At 45.3% G+C, this 20,857-nt stretch overlaps 1 protein-coding gene across 1 annotated transcript in view; it reads right to left on the bottom strand.

The window, feature by feature from the left end:
- Positions 1–20,857, bottom strand: part of grin3ba (glutamate receptor, ionotropic, N-methyl-D-aspartate 3Ba) — a 36,759-nt gene that overhangs the window by 14,896 nt on the left and 1,006 nt on the right. The window contains 3 exon segments of the mRNA XM_048252012.1: positions 122–267; positions 930–2,079; positions 4,124–4,824. Of these exon segments, the coding sequence (XP_048107969.1) occupies positions 122–267; positions 930–2,079; positions 4,124–4,824 (1,997 nt within the window).

The raw sequence follows: 20,857 nt of genomic DNA, 5'->3' as shown, positions 1-20,857 counted from the left end.
TTTTAAGCTGTAAAAACCCTCTTTTTGCATCTGCGAACAAACACACACAGAGACTCCAGGCACGTCCGCGCCGCCACACAAACAACCCCCACGGTGAGGATCCGGCGCTCAGCTCTCTTACTTGAGTGTAGCCACTCCGTCGGGCGTGGTGGGCATATTGAAACGCCGCATGTACTCGTGCATCTCGGGGAAGCTCTTCTTCATGTAGTCCTCCGCGCTGCTCTCCCGTACCGTCCCGAAGCGGAACCCCAGAGACGGGTGATGGAGCTGCAGACGAGAGGATCATCAGAACACACACACACACACACACACACACACACACACACACATACACACACACACACACAGACATATGCACACACACACACACACACAGACATATGCACACACAATCAGACACTCATATAGAAACAAAGACACACACACACAGATGCAGACACACACATTCACAAACAGAAATACATAGGCACAGACACAGTCAAAGACACATACACATACACACACACACACACACACACACACACACACACACACACAACACAAACATACACGCAGACAAAGACCCATGAACACACACACAGACACACACACACACAAAACAGATGCAGATGGCAGACAGTAAGCTGCACCAGTAGGAGTTGTCTGTAGTGTCTGATAAGCACAAAGCAACGGAAGAGACTATGGTATATGACCTCGGATTCAACTGTGATGGAATCTCTGAGGGTACCTTAACTTTGAGAGTTATCCCTGCAGTGCCATTGACTGATTGACTTCACAACACAAGGCGCAGGCTGAAAAGTAACTTGCAAACTCTTTGAAATGTAAGTTAACTCAACCTGTACGGCTAGCATACTGGTGCTTGTACGCTTTCTCAAGTCGGAGATTGCTTTGTTCCCTGATCCTGCTGCTTGACCGAGACTGTGACTCACCTTTGCGTCGTGAATCCCGGAGACTTCCTCGAAGGTCTTCTCGCCGACCATGACGGCGGCCAGGTTGGCCGTGTAGCTGGACAGCACCAGCAGGCAGAAGATGGCCCACAGGTTCATGAGGAAGCGTCCCGTCCAGCACTTGGGCGTCTTGCTGGCCACGACGCGGCCGAACAGGATGGCGTAGCACAGGTTGAGCGCCGACGAGTAGGAGAAGACCCGGCGACGGTTTCGCCCATGCGGCGTCATGCCGAAGGGGCTGTTCCACTCGTAGAGCGTGAGGAAGAGTGCGGTGATGTGCAGCGCCACGAAGATGCCCACCCACATGGACCAGTGCAGTGGCCACATGAAGGCGCCGATGGGTGCGGCCGTGTCCTTGCTGCGCACCAGGATGCCCAGGCTGGTGGAGAAGAAGGGGCTGGTGAAGTCGATGACACGGCTGCGCGCCGAGTTGATGCTGAAGGAGGTGACGGCCATGTCGGTCACGCCGTTCAGGAGGTCGCCCACCAGGCCCGTCCAGTCGCCGCCCTTCCTGGCGCCATACTTGCCGTCACCCACGATGTAGAGGTCGAACTCGAAGTTCATGTCCTCGGCAAGCTTCTCTAGCAAGTCGATGCAGTAGCCGTAGCAGCACTTGCGGTAGTCGGAGGTCAGGGAGGGTCCACCAGCGCTACCGCCGACACCTCCAGTGGGCCCACCACCGCTGCCGCTGCTGTTGGCCTGGGCCAGCTCACGGAACATGATGTTGAGCAGGTCCGAGCTGTTGGTGTGGGGGTCCAGGCACAGCTGTCCGGCGGGGCACTGTCCCTCGTCGTCCACCTCCCGCGTGAACACAAAAGGGTGCTCGACCAGCGTCACCACCCGCACGCGGCTCCCGGCCACCGGCAGGCCTGCCCTCCACCTGCCCCTGGGCCGGACGCCGGACCCCCCGCCGCTCTCCTGCGGCCTCCTGCCGCCACCCGGCCACAGGCCCTGCTCGTCCACCCGCAGCTGCCCGCCCTGCCACTGCGCCACCGTAACCCAGGAGGGCTGGCCCACGGCGTCGCGCTGCAGGCTCCACACATGGAACCGCTGGGCGGGCAGTATGCGGGACAGGGCCCGGTCCACCTCCACGGGGCCCGTGGCGCCGCTGAACGACGTGTTGGACAGGAACCTGAGCAGACCGAGAGGGAGGAGGATGACTGCACAGCGGGGAGGATTGATGGACTACGTGAGGTGATTAACTTTATGAGTGTACACATTAGAAGGCCCTTCTCTCCCAAGGCAAGGACAAGGGAGCATATGACTTACTGCCAAGAGAACAATAACAACAAAAGAAGAACTGTAACAAAAATAGTATCCTTTCAAAAAGAAGATGCTTCAAGGTGAAATGCATTTAATCACAAGTAAAAGGGAATACAAAGCTGGATGTGCTCACAATTAATTGTCTTCATTCACACACATGTGCACACACACACACACAACGTGAAAGAGAAAGAGAGAGAGAGAGATTTAAGGTGTTCCAAATCTATTTTTATAGGTGAATACAGAAGGGAAATCAGTCCATATCGATAAATAACAGAAACTATGAGTAAGCAGGTGTCAGGAGCTAACTGCTGTGTCTCTGGGCGTCTGCGATAGGCACCTAAATGAGCTAGTAAATGGTACGCTCTGTATGCCCACCGTTTCAGAGGTTGTGTATTATAAATAAAAGAAGAAGAGCAGAAAATAAAACAACTAAATTGATTGCGTGGGTCATTAACCTCACCTCTTGGTCAAAGTTTGTGGGTGCTCGGGGAGCACATGGATACGTGAATGTACTTCATAATGCGAGTTAGCCAGCCTGGTCAAGGCTACTGGGAATATGGATGGAGCTCGGAGGTAGCCTACTACTGCATACACACGCACCATGAAGGAACACAACTGATTTCACGAATACATTTCCCCCTCCTCCATGGTAGTGGAAATGAGTCAGATATGGTTTATGTTTCCTTCACTTAACGAAAGAAAATCTATAAAACACTTTTTGATGATGAAATCTCATGGATTAGTTGTCTGCACAAGTCTTAAATAATAAGGCAGGTGTGCTCATAAAATACCAGTGTCAAAACAGCCACCACTGGGCTAACCACCCATGCCTCACAAAAACAAACACCTGTCCAGCAGGAAGCCTTGAGAAGTCTGCAGTGTTGACTATCGAGAGAGAGTACGAGTGGTGTGATTAAGATAAGGCATTTCGCGGCAACGCTCGACAGAAATCTTAAGTAGTCTGCTTTTGAAAAGAATGCACAGTTTGCTTAAAGCTTTACTCTCTAGAACGTGAGATAGAGGCTGCTCTTTCATGTCCAGGTGAAGAGAAACATTTAACTTTGAGTCAGTGAGCTGGGAGGTGAGACGTCTTGATAAGATCGTCCCATCCTTGCTGGGGTGGGAAAGCCGAATTCAGCCCCGAGCTGAATATTTGTATTCCGGCTATGTATCGGTTAATTCCTCACGGATTATTGCTCCGAGTGAGGAATTGCAAATCTCCGACTCTCCCGAAAGGCCCAGACTCATTAATTGCCTTTCCTTCTGGAAGAGCCTACGGTAAAGCAGGTCATGTGTTACTAACAGACACAGTGTCATTTCTTCCCCCACACAACTAGCCGAGGAACGATAATGATCAGGAAGCATCACGGAAGTTGAGCAGAGAGGGAGAGGGAAAACTTTGTGCCGTTGCCCTTAACAAGACCTCTCAAAGGTCCACCCGGCAACAATTACGGAGTGACACCTGGGTCAAAAATAACGATTTTATTGTTCAAATCATAGGTAATTGGTTTCCTATTATACATATTATTATATCTTAACCATAATCTAACTCACCTCACACCTAAACTTTTAACCCAGATTAAGAGTATAGTGCAATTAGCGGGCAATCAGAGGCAAAAACACCCATTTAATACAAGCTCATTCACCTTCAACTTCAGTCTCACCTTGAAACACTGCCTCTGCGCTATTAAAAATCACGACGCAATAGCTCTCAGTGTTCAGTCATTTCAAGGTACATTTGCTGGATAACAACAGCAACATAAAGGTAATTTAAATGCTGACTGATTGATTGTATAATGTTTGAATAATAACCCATGGCTGAACCTAATCACCTAAATCATTTAAAACATCCTAGCAGCGTAGAGGCCCAGCTTGGGTGTGATCTTTGATTGAGAGGTAGCAGGTGTTACCTGGCGAGGTACTGGCCAGATGAGGGCAGCTCGTGCTTGTTGGGCTTGTCGTAGCAGTTGACCATGTGCTGGATGAGCGCCAGGTCAGGCCGCACCAGAGTGGCGTTGGTCACCGCCTGGCCGATGAGCTGCAGCGCGTCGCGGATGTAGAAGCTGAGGGGCTTGCGGTTGACCTCGCCGTACGCCAGCAGGCCCTGGGGAGAGCCGATGGACTGCAGCGCGTCCAGGGCCAGAGGGCATCCCATGATCCAGTGTGTGGCGGACGCGGTCGTGGCGGAGAGGGGGGCCTGGGCAAGGCTGAGTCGGTGTGCGGCGGTCAACACGGCGGACATGCACTGCGGCTCGGAGCCCAACAGCAGCACGGAGGTGGCCAGTGGTGATGGCGCCTGGCTCAGGTGCTGCTCCACCAGCGTCAGCACCTCCTCCTCGCTCCGCGACCCCTCGTCACCCGCGGGGCCTGACAGGTCAAGGGGCTCCCACAGGTGCCAGCGTGCCCACCGCCTCCCTCGCCCCACTCCCGTGTCCGGGCCCTCGGCCTGCTCCTGGTCCTGCTCCAGCGTCTGTAGCACGCCGCTGGCCTCCCAGCCTGGACACAGCACGGCTGTGCTCCCACGCCAACCCCCCCGCTGCAGCACGGACACCAGCAGCTCTGCCAGCCCCGATGGAGGCACCCGCATCAGCATCTGCACGTGGAACCGGTTCTGAAGGAGGGGACAGAGAGAGAGAGAGAGAGAGAGAGAGTGAGAGTGAGAGAGAGAGATGGAGGTATGAGACAGAGAGGAAGGAACAGAGAGAGAGAGGATGAGGAAAGAGAGGGAGATGGAAAAAAGAGAGGCACAGGGATAGGGAGGGAGAGAAAGAGAGAGAGAGCCAGGGCAAGGGAGAGAAAGAAAGGAATACAGAGAGGGAGTGAGACAGAAAGAAAGGGGTTGAGTAACTGAGCACACAGAGGAAGCAGGAGAGAGAGGGGGCTGAGCAACAGGGATAATAAGAGCTTTACAATAAAGACAGAAGCAAAATCAGCACTTAACACAGACACAGTTCCCTCTTTTTAGAAACACACACATCAGAAAGACCCTGAACATTTAGAAAAAAATTGAACTAGTTCTTCATCCGGCTGGGGAACCTTTTCTGTGGAGCTAAGAAAATCCCTTTCATCTTCAGACCGTGTTGTTCCTCTAACCTGTTTGCTTGGAAACAGCAACGGAAAGACAGGGCGCTCCTAAAGGAAGAGCACTGCTTATGCCTTGAACTCTCTTCTCTTAAGACTGTAAATAATAAATAACTGGGGAATTAACTTCACTCTGCTGATACGGGCAGTTTCTGCGTAAAACTAACTTTCATAAAAGTGCTTTGTCTCTGACATGAGAAGCACCCTCAGAGGTTGAAAGTTAGGCACATTTGTTTAAAGTGAAGCTGGACTCCGTTCCAGCCTTTTTCCAAGGAATAGGCATAATTTCTCAGCGCTTTGGCAGAGACATTAAAAGAAGCCACACAAGCTGTGCGTGTGTGTGGGACTTAAGACCGTCTGAGGTCTGAGGGAGAAACCTCAAAACAAAAGGTAGACCAAATCCAGGGGGAGTCGGGAGAAGACACAGGAGGTGGTGGGACAAAAGGGTGCTTGGTAAAATGTCACAGTCTGATCCAATTCTCCACACAGAGCGGCAGCAGCGAGCACCCAGTGGGCCAGAGCAATCCCCAAACAGGTGCTCTTTTGATGGGGGGAGACAGAGCGGACGCAGGGGCGCTGGAGCTGAATGCCGCTGGAGATCCAGCATCAAAAACTGGGCGCCTGCAATCCCTGGGAGTGTTTGAACTCGACGGGACAGTGTGTGGATAAACAGCGGGCACGGAGACAGCAGAGTGGAAGGGACTGCATGCAGGTAGAGGAGTGTGTGACTAGAATAACATTAGTGCCAAGAAAAGGATCTTAAAGTCTACGTGTGAGAGTGTGTGTGTGTGTGTGTGTGTGTGTGAGAGAGAGAGTGTGTGTGTGTGTGTGTGTGTGTGTGTGTGTGTGTGTGTGTTTGAGTGTGTGCGAGTGTGTGTCATTGGACTTTCACCTTCCTCTGCGTCTGACTCCAAATGAATAGCACTTCCAGAGTGAGCGACAGGGGGGAAGGACTTACCTGAATGTGAATTTTGATGAGCTCTCAGGAAGAATAGGAGTGAATGAAAGATTGGCTGGTCAAAAGCGACCAAGCAGGCTTTGGGAGGAGGAAAATGATTCTGTTAGAGTTTTGACTCATCCTTTCGCTAGATCATTCGTATATGAAAAAAGCCAGAACAGTCAAATCCCTCACAAGAACATGAGTCTGATTAACTGGCCTCGTCCTGCGCAGCAGAAGGCCAAAGGCCAGAGATATGAAATATCTCCCTAATAAACCACCAGCAGAAAGATCAGGCCAACAATACGTGTCCAACTGTCAACAGTGTTTCAACTAATCCACTACTTTTAGCACTGAGGCATTAATTTGCAATGCATTTAAATTAAAAAGCTTTCTCGTCCAAAGTGCAGATTGGTATTTCAACGCTGCTGTGTACAGAGCCTTATAAGGGATTTGCATTAGGCTTTTACGAGAGGAAAATAATTGTTCATAGATCTCAGCAGCAAGTTGTCTTGGGGCTGAGGTGATGAGGGTGGGTGGCTGGGGGGTACGGGGGTCGCTGTAATGATCGCCAGTCGGATGGAATGAATATTCTCTGGTAATTTTTTCCTAATAACAACTCAGTTATGTCATGTGCATGCTGGGGTATAATTGCATATAATCACTGCATTTGTCTGCCCCCCTCCCCATTCCCCCATAGTCAGTGCACGCCATACTATCTGTCACTCCCACAAAGCACAGAGGCCATGCATGCAAGTGAACCAGAACACTACCCCACACCACAGCTAGCGCCTGGCCCCTTACTGCATGAAATTACTGTTTATCTTCACTTACCAGGCACTTACTCTCCCAATGGCTTCTAGTTACACTGGTAACACTGCACGTATGTGTGTGTGTGTGTGTGTGTGTGTGTATATATACATGATGTGTGGTTGTGTGTGTGTGTGTGTGTGTGTCTGTTCTACTCTTTAATTACTGTATTATGTACTATATATATTATTTATTGTGGATGGATGCTTTATTTGTAATTGTATATGCATTACCTCGAACCCTAAATGTTATCAAGTGATGATTCAGCTGCCTTCTGAATTATCAGAAAATAAGTCTTGTGGGTAATCATAATCTTTGCAGGTGCTTTTGCTTGCAGTTTCTTATCTATAATAGGTAGGTGTGTGCATATGTGTGTTTTTTTTCCAGTAGTTTCATAATTCCTGCACAGCATTTGGCTGCTAAAAGCCCACTCGACAAAAACAATGACCAAATTAATGATTTAATTCCAGGGTGTGTTCACCATAAAAGGCACCACTGCATTCTGACAGTGCTAGTAAAGAGACAGCACTATTCAAGAAAAAACCCAGAACAAAGTTAAAAAACTTTGCTCTGCTCTTAATGCTCTCTTGATACGAACTACTGAGGAGTAGGTATTTAATTCTCATTGCACATGAGGGAGACGACGCAAACTGGCACAAAATAAAACTTGTTGTTTGTAATAAAATTATGATCACAATCTATAAAAAGTCTTAGATGTAAAAAGTTGCCAGTTGCGCTATTGTACTAGGATCTAAATCAAAAGGGAAAAGTGTGACTCATTTTTATCAGATACCTCATGCTATTCCCAATGGCTCACATAATTCAGCACAGACAGCAGATGCACCACTAAAATGTAACGGAAATATTGTCAACATCGTAAATGCAGGGTGATGATTAAAGTGGAGAAGGCTGCTTGTCTCTCTCCCATTCAAATGATGCATATGCAACAGATCCATTATACCTCGCAAGGTCTTCCCTTCCTGCACGAGTCACTTAGGGCAGCCAATAAGCTTTTAGCCAATTGTCTAAGCCTGCCCTGTGAATCTGTCCACAAAAGGAAGGTGTACTGCTTTCACGAATCGCAGTCACACGAATGCATTCAATGTTTACGAAATTCTGAATAATGGATGATCTAATCCACTCCTAATAACATCAGCAAACAGATCATGGCACAGATCAATATGCACAATGTGTGTGCCTTACCTAATAAGAGGGAAAGACAAAGAAAGGTGTTATCAGATTTTCTTTCAAGAATAGAGGTTAGATGCATCCTTTCAAGGTCATTAATGAGACTCAGCCAATATATTAGCGCTTTAGGGAAAGCACTCTTTAGAGATATGTTTGTGTTTTTTTATTGCCTATTTCAGGTTCTTACTGTTAAATACTCAGGCCATGATTCTAAGATACCGTAAATCCTCGATTAATAGCCCAGGCATTTATTTGCTTCAATCTCCAAACTCAACGTTCTTATATTTGGGACAGGCATCTCTATGGGCCAGGGGCCTCATTACAAAAAACATCTGCTTGTCCTATCTTGAGTTTCAAATAGGAAAAACCTTATTACAGAAGCAATTCCTATTTCCTAACTATGACTGTCAATTTGATTATATTATTAATATTCTGTAAGATAGAGCACTAGAGAGCATGTCAATCTGCCTGCAGTATCTAGGTTTCTCTATGCCATCCTAATTTAACTTATGGAAATACTAAGTTGGGACAGCTCTTTAACGGCCAAATTCCTATTCTAAGATAAGGTACGATTCTCCCCTGAATGTAGTTAGGAAACATGTTTCTGTAATATCAGAAATCCTAAATGTCATCCTAAACTAAGATAAGATTTCAGGAAGCTTTTATAATGAGGCCCCTGGCCTTTAATTCCTTTCACACAAAACATTTGCTCAGCAAAGATGGGAAATACTACCAAATTGATTATTGAAAAGAGCATGAGTATTTGCCTACTTGTATAAAAAGTAAGTTATTCAATAACATATAAATTATGATTGATTCATTTGATTTTGCTCTGAGAGACAGCATCTTCGTTTGAGGAACAAAGTTATCAGAAAGCAATGGACTTCACAACTAGGAGTAATTTATTATGAAAAACAATTTGATTCCTTTGATCAGTGGACTCTTACAGACTGAAGGAAAATAACTAGAATGGACACGTGTGTTTTAAACAATGCCGTCTATTTTTGTGTGCACAATCTAAGCAGCATAGAACTAACTCAAGCGGGCAATCTGGTGGGCTTTGAGGGGGTTATATACATCCAACAAAGGTCCATCAAAACGAGACCAGGCTTCTAATTGACACCTGCATGTATTTGTCCAGACTATATAGTCAATGGTCAATAGTCAAACCAGTAAAAGGGGCCTGCATCTAGTTGGGACTCTGCTTTTAATTGAGGTTTTAAGGTAATACACTTTTTGTTTTATTTCATTCTCATTCTCATGGCTCAGAAAAAAAAAAAAAAGTTCATCCACAGTCCTGTCTCTGTACATGGGAATCACACACAGTGGCTTGGCCCGATCCTGACCCTACTCCATCCCATCAACACAGTGCTTCAGGAGCCCAGAAAGGTGGGCTGTAATATCAACAGCAAATTGCCAGAATTGTGCACCACACCTTTAACTGTGTTGGCTGACTCACAGGGGTACAGTATCCTCTCCAGTATAGGCATATGCTAATAAGCATCAGGCTAGCATGCTTTGCTGTGGTTATTTATTTTCCACACGCTCCACTCCCAGATCAAAGTGGAGCATTGCATCTGACCTGCGGAGAGCAGCTCCTGAGGCAGGGCCTGGTGTCCAGGGGGCCAGGCAGGCGTGCTGCTCCGCTCACCGTCCACAACAATCATCAAAAGCGCGCGCCAGACCCCTGTGGTAATGCTGAAGCAACACTAATGTCCAGAGCCTGCCCTCACCAAACGCCCGGCCCTGCTGACTTGACCAGCGGATGGAACTCTCAGCACTCTTTTTAGGGTATGTCATTGATGGAATTATACTATGAATTGAAGAAAAGCTTAAAAGCCCATGCGTTCAATAACTCTGATGGTATTCTGTTGGAAATAGAATCAACAGACATATTGAACACACCTCTAGAAGTAAGGATGAGTATTGTTGGGATTTTAGTATAGGGCCTATCAATATCATCAAATAGCATAAATTGTTATCTCAAGAACAGGTTGAAATCCCATAAATCCTAATGAAAAAGCTGTGATATGAAGAGATTCAACAGTTCTTTTGCATAAATAACAAGTTGCTTTGTTTACGTAGTTTCCTAAGGACTATAGAATGAGGAAGGAGCAATTGCTACATTGCTACAGATGACTGAGTTACATTACCTGACTCTAGAAATCTTAACATATAAATAAGCAAATTGAGCTCCAATCATTTATGATATCTAATTATGAGATTTCAGTTAACATTAACATACACAACATTACCTCCATAAACACCAATAGCAGCTGTTTATCCAGGAGCTTACCAATATTTCAACCCTGTCCAGACAGAAACTGGTTCTCGATACACATCACTATGTATGTAGTACTTTAAAAAAGTAGCCAATGGTCACAGATTAGTACATCTGTTCTTCAATGTCACAGTGTGGTTCAAGGTAGCAGCAGCAGATGAGTCAGTTCCTCAGCTTTATCCTTGCCAATGTCATACCGTGGCCCACTGGTTAGCACTCTGGACTTGTAACCGGAGGGTTGCCGGTTCAAGCCCCGACCAGTGGGTCGTGGCTGAAGTGCCCTTGAGCAAGGCACTTAAACCCCTCACTGCTCCCCGAGCGCCGCCGTTGTAGCAGGCAGCTCACTGCGCCGGGATTAGTGTGTGCTTCACCTCACTGTGTGTTCACTGTGTGCTGTTTGTGTTTCGCTAATTCACCGATTGGGTTAAATGCAGAGACCAAATTTCCCTCACGGGATCAAAAAAGTATATATACTTATACCTGTTTACCAAGAAGATTGTATACACATGTAGGGCACATTTTATTTGAAATAATAATATTCAGTAATAATATAATCTGTCTTGAGCAGAATCTGATTAAACCAACTAATTATTTGCATGTATTTGATGTGTCTTCTTCTCATGTGTATTACATGTACACCACTTATTTAGGGAGAAGAGGACATCACTACCAGCTGAAGGCGTAACACTCTCAACTGGATATCTTCTCAATCACTGCAAGTTGCACACATACCATATTAGCACTGCATAAATGTCAGCATACGTAAACAGCTTTACCTGGAAATATATGCATATCTACAGTAATCACAGGGGTTGGTGAAAATTGATGGCTGCAGTTGTAATCTGAGTACAACCTGGCCATCACAATTTAACCTGCCAACACCTGTATCTGTGGCTTAACCCGCTTTTGAGCGTTGCATTATCCCAGGAGGCTGTGTATTTGGCTGCCATCATTTCCGTCTTCATTTAAATATAAATAACTAGATTCTCCAATTTTGCATCCAGTGGCAAATTACATTGAAAACTCTGGATGCTATTAGCTAGCCAAAAAAAAAAGACAGATGAATCCAAAGGCTTTCAAGATTAGTGTGAACAACTGCTCCCAGTCAGTTTTGAAATTGCTAAATAAACAGGCGGCTGCAGGAATTTGATAGATGGGTAATCAAGTTCAGTTGACACAAGACAAATTGGTACACCACACACATAATTTACTTAATGATGAACTTCTGGCATTTAAATACCAGTTGCTCTTGCTGGTAATCATTTAATATAAATCAATTCCAGCATTTTCAGCTGGGTCTGCAAGTCCCACTATGAATGGACCTGCTGTGGACAGCATGCATGCCAGAGCTATTAGATGTCACACCGCTGGGTTCTGACCTGTTATTATTCCTGATAACTTCCCCAAATCCTATTTACCTGACACAAACTAACACACCCCTGCTTGCCCATGCTGCAAAAAGTGTCCGGGTATTCTAGGAGCATATGGCCGCCATATATTCATTACATCGTTGGAAACATTACAGGGCCATAATGAGCTTTTCCGGGCCTGGGAAACGGAAATATGTCTTTTAAAACTTCATAATAGAAACAATCCTTCACATTAGGGCCTGTGAATTCTCCAGTGAATTCCCCCACTCCCACAGAGAGACTGAACGGCGCTCGAAAATGGAAGCCATTTAGGGACAGGCCACTTTATGGATGGGGTGATTTAGCAAACGACCTGCCCAAATTTCAGCGACAGATGAGACTGTCTATACCGGAGCTTTGCGGTTCATCTGTTAAGGCTGAGGCTCATGACGAAATTTACTGCAAGGTGAGGAAGAGAGAAACAGTATGCTTTAAGCAGGTCCATGAGTCTTTTGCCATAACTTATTAAGGTAATTCCCTAAAACAGTGTTACCTCTTAGTGCATACCAAATCGTATATCTCTTTAAAACACTCAACCGTGGCAGGATGAAATCATGTTTCCCAATAGGAGGGTGATAAGGGACAATGTGTATGCTTGAGGCAACATTACACTGCAGTAAATACACTTTGGTAAAAAGACATAGGAACGGAAAGGCAAGACTAATGCATGGCATACTTCAAAAAGAAGTCATGCGTTCAGCTCGAGCACCTCTCCAACCTTACGGCTCCAGCTTTAGATAGCCTCATTTCTCTTCTCAAAGACTTACCTCATTTTGAAATCAATTACCACAAGCGGCTGATGCAACAAACAGATACCAGTGACCTAGTGTTAAAGGAAACAAAACAAAACACCTCATAAGACTACAAAATGAACACCATTTTAGGCATAATGAGGTGTTATTTAAGGCAATCTGATGACAAAAGTAAGACTTTTTTTATAATAGCTGTACAACAATAATGTGAACCAATGCTATTTCTAAAATAACTGTGTCTGCTATGAGAGACGTGAGGCAGAGAGAGAGAGAGAGAGAGAGAGAGAGAGAGAGAGAGAGCTGGAGATAGAGAGATGGAGAGAGAGAGAGATATGGAGAGAGAAAGAGAGAGAACAGAATCTGAGATTAGCAATCCTCCCAGTGCCCTCTGGCACCAGTCAAATCAGGGAGCAGAAGAAGGGTGATAACATTGAAAGAAAGAGAGAGAGAGAGAGAGAAAATGCCACAAAAAAGTGTCACTAAAACTGTTACAAAATGAGGGTTATGAGGAGCCCTCCATTTGAGCCATGTCAAACGGCCTAGTCTGTGGAAGCTGAAGTATATAAAGAGAAAAAACAGCCCTAAAATAGTGGTGTTTTATATTTATAAGGGAAAAAAAAATCAGTGAAACGCACAGAGAGAGAGAGCCCAGTTGGCATCGAGTGGCGGCTTTTGGCCGTTTGCATCCGTTTGCTTTTGAACGTCGCTTTGCTTCAATTAGCAGGGACAGCAGCGGGCGGGGAGATCAGACGCCGGGGCCGGGCCGGCTCTCACTCGCTCGCTCACACACAGAAGCCCCCCTATCTTTAAGGCTCAGCATGCATGGCCACAGCTCGGCCCAGTCTCATCCAGCTGCTCTGCATGCAAAGCGCCTCTCCAAATGTTGATTGATAGCATTGGAGACGTAAAGGACATCGAACTGCAAAACAGGGAATGCTTTGAGCTGCCCACAGGAAATCTACACTGAAATCTTTAAGGATGTTTGAAAAGAGAAGCGGAGTTAAAAAATATATTAAAACTGGGTAAGGGGGCCTGATTCTTTCTCTCTTTGTGTGTGTGTGTGTGTGTGTGTGTGTGTGTGTGTGTGTGTGTGTGCGCGTGTGTGTGTGTGTGTGTGAGCAGGGTAAGAGAAGACTGGAGGAGGTATGGGGATTGAGACAGAATCGTAATTCATGACAAATGGCACATAATTTTTGGTCCGTGGATTTATGATGGGTATAGATGAAGTATCTATTAATTATTAATAAATGTTTAATTAACTTCTGAACAAATTCATCATCTACAAGGTATCCCCAGTGCATCTCAAGTAGTCGTGCTTCTTCACCACAGGTAGATAATACTGCAGCTGATAAGCAATATATCAACTTAGATAGAATGACAGCCTTAAAAACAAGTCACGAAAGAATGTCCTTCAATACAGTGACTTAGAAGTGTAGTCTGGCGTTTATAATCAAAGGGACAGGAAGTTAATCTAGAGTATACTATGTGAATGGTATACGTACAAATATTAAAAAACCCAGTTTTGTTAGCTCAGACAGTCATTTGTAGTCAATTATCACTGGAAATTAACACTGGACACAATTAAGTATTTAATCATTTTAAGTACTGAACTAATAGGCAAATACTGTCACTTTGATTCGTCTAATCCAAACCAGATGTCCTCCATTTTTTCTGATTTCATGCATGAATCACTGTTTTTCTTCCCAAAATGTGACATTTGCCTGGTTGGATCTCAAAGGGAATGGCAGATTTTGGAATGGGCTGTGGACCCCAGTCTCCCAGGGGAAAGCGAGTGGAAAAAGTGAGGGACTGGGGGAATAGAAAAAGATCTATCTGAGATGTGAGTGCACAGCACACCCCATCAGAGGAGAAACACAGAGAACTCGGGCTTTGTGGTATATGTGAAAGGTCAGAGGGAATATCACTGTGTTCGGAGATACAAACACGCGAGCAACCACCACAGAGTGACAGCTGGGAGATCTATCAACCCCTGGTGGTGCATAAGCACTGTTGGAATCGGTGCCTGTGATGTAATTTTAATGGGACGAGACCAACCCAGACGAAAATGCCAAATAAAAGGATTCACACCACGGCAACAATTCCCCTCCCGATCACCACGGCAACAATTCCCCTCCCAATCCATCCATCCATCCATCAACAGACAACGAGTGGAGATGTCAAGAGAGCACCTCTACTCCACACTGTTACACTCCTGACATTCCAACGCTGGAGAAACATGTGAATGAAGGTAGATCTGCTCTCCACAGAGCTTGCTCGCTCGCAGGTGGGGAGAACTTTCTCTTTCTCTGGCAGAGGACTGTGGAGGAGAGATCCTCAGCAGGCAACTCATCAGCCTGTCAGCCATGATGTGGAGCCTCTGGCCGGCCGAGAGGTGCTGGGGCTCTGACAGGGTGGAAATAAACACTTCCACAGAGCTGTCTCCATCCCTCTCCACCTCCTAACTACATAGTAAATTCCGGCTGATTGGACCGATATCACACTGTTTACTCTCTGCACTCTAAGGCTGGACAGGCCAGTTCTACAGTACATGACCTTGAGAAGTGTATGGGAAACATGACTCTACGACTCTAGTCGGTGGAAGAGATCGCAACAGTGTTTGGGAAATTAGGTTTTATAATGGTGCAGATGGGACAAGGCATTTTCGATACCAGAGGAAAGTAAACATACTAATACATAATACATATAATTTTTATGATGTGAGTGTCTTATATGTCAGCTTACCCTTCTTTTTATCTTGCAATGAGTCTCCTGTGTAATGTATCTCAGAAAGACAGGACTATTTTAAACCCTCATTTATGGTACAATTATGATATAAAGATGAGTTTTGTGATAACATTTTGACAAAACATATAAGCCTTAAAAAGGGTCTTTTTTGTAGGAGATGCAAGCCTTCAGATCTTCAGTCAAGCCATTCTCTCAGAGCTCTCAGAAGTAATGGTTGATAATTGAAATATTCGTGCTCTGAGGAGATAAAGTAAAGTAAGAACGGGAATGAGTCACAGAACGCCTGATCTCGTCTTCTCCACGGCTGTGCCCATGGTGACATAACACCTTATTATGCAAATGCATATTCCATTCTTCACATACAAGTTCTATTCCACCAAAGCCTTTTCTCATTTTTAACCACAGAACAGCATATAAGATCAATCAGTTATCTACAGGTTAATTTACATAGATACTCAAGATTTGGGATGTAGTGATACGCTCAACTCACGATTCGGTACAAGTCACGATTTCAAATTCACAATACAATTTCCTCACGATTGTTTTTAACAGAATAAGCTGCAGACAAATTATGACTGAAAGTATTCCTTTATTTATGTAAACTTTGAGGAACACAAGCCCTCACTCTTTGTTACCTAAGTGTCCCATTAAATGCTTATTGTGTCTTATCCGGCTTACCCTGATGAGGTGATGTTTTAAATTAGAATAATCTTTTGACCAATCTGATTACAATTTTACTATTATTGCCAATCACCGGGATGTCCTTGTTTTATCACTCCAAGCTGTGATGTCAGAGTAAGACAATCAACCACCTGAGTCTGAACAACCAACTAACAACTGAACATGTACTGATATCTGACGTCGAACAAGTCAAATCAAAAGCAGATTACAAACTCTTCTGTTAAAAATGACATTGTGATCAATTTTTCATCTCATCCAGGCGTACGCATTTGTATCGTATTTTTAGCTCATTCACGGTGCATCGTTACATCGCTACTCAAGATCCTACATCCAGCATTTTTACCAGATGAATCGTTAAAAAAACAATAACAAACACAAGTTTACCATCAAAGTGTGACCGCCAACATCAACAACAAAGTTAGGGTTAGGGTTAGGGTTAGGGTTAACCCTAACCCTAACCCTAACCCTAACCCTAACCCTAACAAAGTGTGACCGCCAACATCAACAACAAAGTGAAACAGAAATATAATCATAAACAAAAACAAAAACAAAAACACTTTCTTGTCCAGATGCTTGTGGGGTTCTGGGGAAAATGTTGGCAGGTTGTGGACAGTGCGCCCATAATCCCATGCCCACCACAAGTCTGCGTGCTGCCAGAGTTGGGACAATGAATCATCTCAGTATTGAGCTCTGTGTACCAGTTTGATTCATTCAGCTCAACGCGCGCCTCCCTCTCCTCCCCTAGCATGAGCGCTGGGCTGAAATCTCAATCAGTATTTTTTCGTTGTTGTTATTTTCAGGCATGAAGTGGTTGAAGGCTGGGTACACTGGCATGCTTTATGCTTACGGCTAAATGGGGCATAAAATTGACATCTTAGACAGAGTGTGTCATATCGAGCCAAATTTCACTTGATGCCCTAACCAGATATTACAATCGGTGTAGATCAAACTCAATCTTTAGCAGATGGACAACAGGCAAAAACAATAGCAAATGCCAGCCAGCAGTGACTCTGGCGGACGAGGCTGCCAGTGCTTTTCTAATCTGCATGTGGGCCTCATGGGTGCCCACTTGGGAATACCCTCCCGGCTGACATAAGGCATTTTGTGGGGAATAAACAAATCCATATGCAGCAGGCACGGCTGCAGGCTACCACCATCTACCTCTAGATATGGCTGCAAGATGCACAAAAAGAAATCTCTTTTTTCGACCTCCCTGACTCTTTCGAAAAAAGAAAAAGTGCTGATTAATTTGTCTCTGGACTGACAGGGAGGAGAAAAAAAAACTGACCACCGATCTCTCTCACAGATTCCACAGCAGGATGCATTTGTTTTGATAGGTCAGCGAGACCTGTGCTCAGTGCATGGCTATACAGATGGGTATTAAACTGCATGCAGATGGTATTCCGCCACCCATAGATGGGTATTAAATCATCTGAATGTGTGCACGCAGTCAGCGCTAAACCCCAGTGCCTCAGCAATGCGGACCCTCTTTGACCCTTTAAGCAGCCAGAGCCCCCCCCATACCCCCTTCACCCCACATCACCTGCCTGAGTCTCGGGGCGACTCCCCTCCCACTTCAGGAACTCTGCTGTCACCGACCTACGCGGCCTCTGCTTGGCTTATCTCTGCAGCGCACATGTGAGAGATTACAGGCTTCCTCCTGCAGGTATTCCACACTTTATTTACTGGCATGCCCACAACAAGGGGCCGATTGGGGCACAGACAATCACGGCTGAGCCGCTTCGATGATCGCCATTGTCAAGGGCTATGATTGCTGATGACTCTGTATGCACGTGTGTGTGTGTGTGTGTGTGCATGCCTATGTGGGTGACTGTGTGTGTCTGTGTGCGAGACAGACAGACAAATTAGGAAGGATGGAATGGTGTCAAGACTACCTCCACCGTCAGCTCATTTGCATTTCTGCCAATGTATATGTGGATTGTGCACGACTCTGTATTTAAGCCTTGAATAGATGGCTTGAATGGATGCAAACCTGCAAGCACTTCATTTGAGGCTTATCTGTGATAACTTTATACCTGCGTAATATGGCACTCAGAGTCTGAATGAGTAGAAAGGCATTATTGAGCCACAGCTGATGCTGATGTTACCCAGTGTGAACTCACAACACTGAGTGTTATCAACATCAGTACATTAGCACACAACACATGCACACCACACACACCCACACACATGCAATACATTAGCACACACACACATACACATACGCACACACTCACAGACACACACAAGCACACATACATGCGCGCGCACACACACAGACGCACGCACGCACACACACACACACACACACACACACACACACGTACACACACTCATGCACACACTCATGCATACACGCACGCGCCCACACACACACACACATATTTAGACACACACGCACACATTTACACACACACGCACACACACACACACACACACACACACACACACACACACACACACACACACACACACACAGGTTTTCTAGAACATCTCTGCATGCATTCTTTAAATAAACTGTAAGTAAAGCCTTGGGTTTAACAGCCATAAAATTAATATACCGCCAGTTTATTCAGAAGCATCCCTTATCTGGCCTTAAGCCTTTGGTCCAGTCCATCCCTCACAAAACACAGCAGAAACACTTCCAGTGTTTGGAAGATAACACTGATTATGTGTCACTTAGCAAAGCCGCCCCTTTGACAACTCTTACTGCTATCATTACCTTTACCGCCACCTTTATTTCTCCTGTTCTGAGCAAGATTGATCACCTGGGCGCCATCCAAGAGAGTTGCTGTTTGGTCCCTGTGGGCACAACACACTCATATCTCTTTCAAATGGAGAGAGGCACAGTGGCAAACTAGGCTGCTAACTGCATTGCGAGGAGGACCTAATTGAAAATCACAGTCTCACTGACATTAATTCTTAAACTATGAACTCGGTAACATCTCTGACATTTTCATCTGAGATCAGAGTAATTTTTAATGTTTGTGCCAAGCAAGACCCAGGACAATTGCAGCACTTTTACAGTTTCTGTACAGCCAGGTGCATTCGTTCCTCATCCTTCATTTCCAGCCCCTAAACAGGGGCCAGGCAACATTAAGCCTACTGTACTAATAACACCAGCACTAAAAAAAAAAGCTCAGTGGTCGGCCACAATGAAATGAAGCTGCGCGAGGTCTCCAGATTAGAATGTAATTTTGGGGCCAAGGCACAAACTCAGTGTTTCATGTGGTAATCGTTTCTCCCCTTCAGAACGAGATATCTCCTGTGCAAAGCCATCAACTTAATGAAAGCCTGGCTTAGGCAAGGAGAGACTGAGAAGAGCTGGTTCCTCACAAAAGTAATACTGCTAAGCAAACAGCCTGAATATGAAAATGAGGAATTTATACAATTTCCTACTAAAAAGCCACACTCATTACCTTAGTCACTATCACTAAATTAACACACTGAGCTATTTGTTAGAATAGACCAAAGGCATTAGGAGAGAAGCCCTCTCGTAAAAAAGCCTCTACTGGGAAGTTCAATTAAGCTGTTCTAGAAACTGTTACTCCCGTAGCAAAGACCAAGAGCCCTGGGAAGAAAAACATGTACCTCCAACTACTGCCTACATTTGTCAGATTGGAACAGCAGGACTATTTATTTTCTCTCCTTACAGGCAGTGAATTAATGGAAACGTGGTTCCCTCTCCTTTTAATTCCCACCCCTTTTAATTTCATCATAGGCAATTATGTGGGCAGCTGCACATGTCAAATCCCATTGGTCAATGAAATAAGACACTGTTGCAATCCCTGCCTCCTTCTTCAGTAATGCTTTCCTCTCAACACTGAAAGAGGGCTGTCATCACTGCTGCCGACAAGTGTGTAAAATCATAATTCACACATGCATAGAATGGGGAAAAGTGAATTTTTGGTCTTGTACTAGGACCCTGCCTTTGTGTAGACACAATTCATGATAAATATTCTGCCAAAACATAAGTAATATGTTATTATAGTCTTAAACTTTACACCCAAACAGAATTAAGAGGTGAATTTTCAGAGCATGTCAACTATCATTTACTGCAGAGATGGCTTGTGACAAATGATAATATTCCCCCCTGGCACCGCCTCTGGTCAGTCTTGTCTGTGGACCCCATTTTGTTTTGGTCTCCGAGGGCCAACTCAGAGGGCCTCTTTGTTCCATTATGCCTGTATGCTGGCAGGGTCTCCAGCAGAATGATGGATAAAAAAGTCTTTTGAGGCAGCCCTCTGCCAACAGAAGCCACTGCAATTGGCTGCCCTGCTGGAGAGCAAAATAACGGATGTGATTGGCACACACTGGTTATCACTGCAGAGATTGCTATAGGGTAACCCTTTCCTGCTATCTTAGGGCAAATCATCCAGAAGATTGCTATTGATAATCCACCAACAGGCTATGTCAAGCCTGCAGCGACAGTTCTGTGGAGATGTGAGGAGAGGAGGCAGGGTTAGAGAGAGGATACCTTAACCTGGTTTGTATGAATGGTGGGGGTGGTATGTGGGAAGGGTGGTCCACCAGCCAGCAGGCTTGCTGAGTGACCCTGTCTGTACTTGACCAGAACATGTAAAGAGAGGGTACTCCATGAGACAACCACTGCATATCTGCATTTAAATTTTCTGTTTTATACAGTGGGCTAGTTTGTCCTTATTTCTTGGGAAACCGATAAACGTGGACAGGAGGATGCATATGACAGAAGCTGATATGATCAAGTACATACATGAATAATAAATAATAATGAAACAGAA

Source organism: Alosa alosa, chromosome 1, assembly GCF_017589495.1.
Source record: "Alosa alosa isolate M-15738 ecotype Scorff River chromosome 1, AALO_Geno_1.1, whole genome shotgun sequence".
In the NCBI taxonomy this organism is placed as follows: Eukaryota; Metazoa; Chordata; class Actinopteri; order Clupeiformes; family Clupeidae; genus Alosa; species Alosa alosa.
Note: the sequence above shows the minus strand (reverse complement) of the source record. Positions and strands in the feature narration are given on the sequence as shown.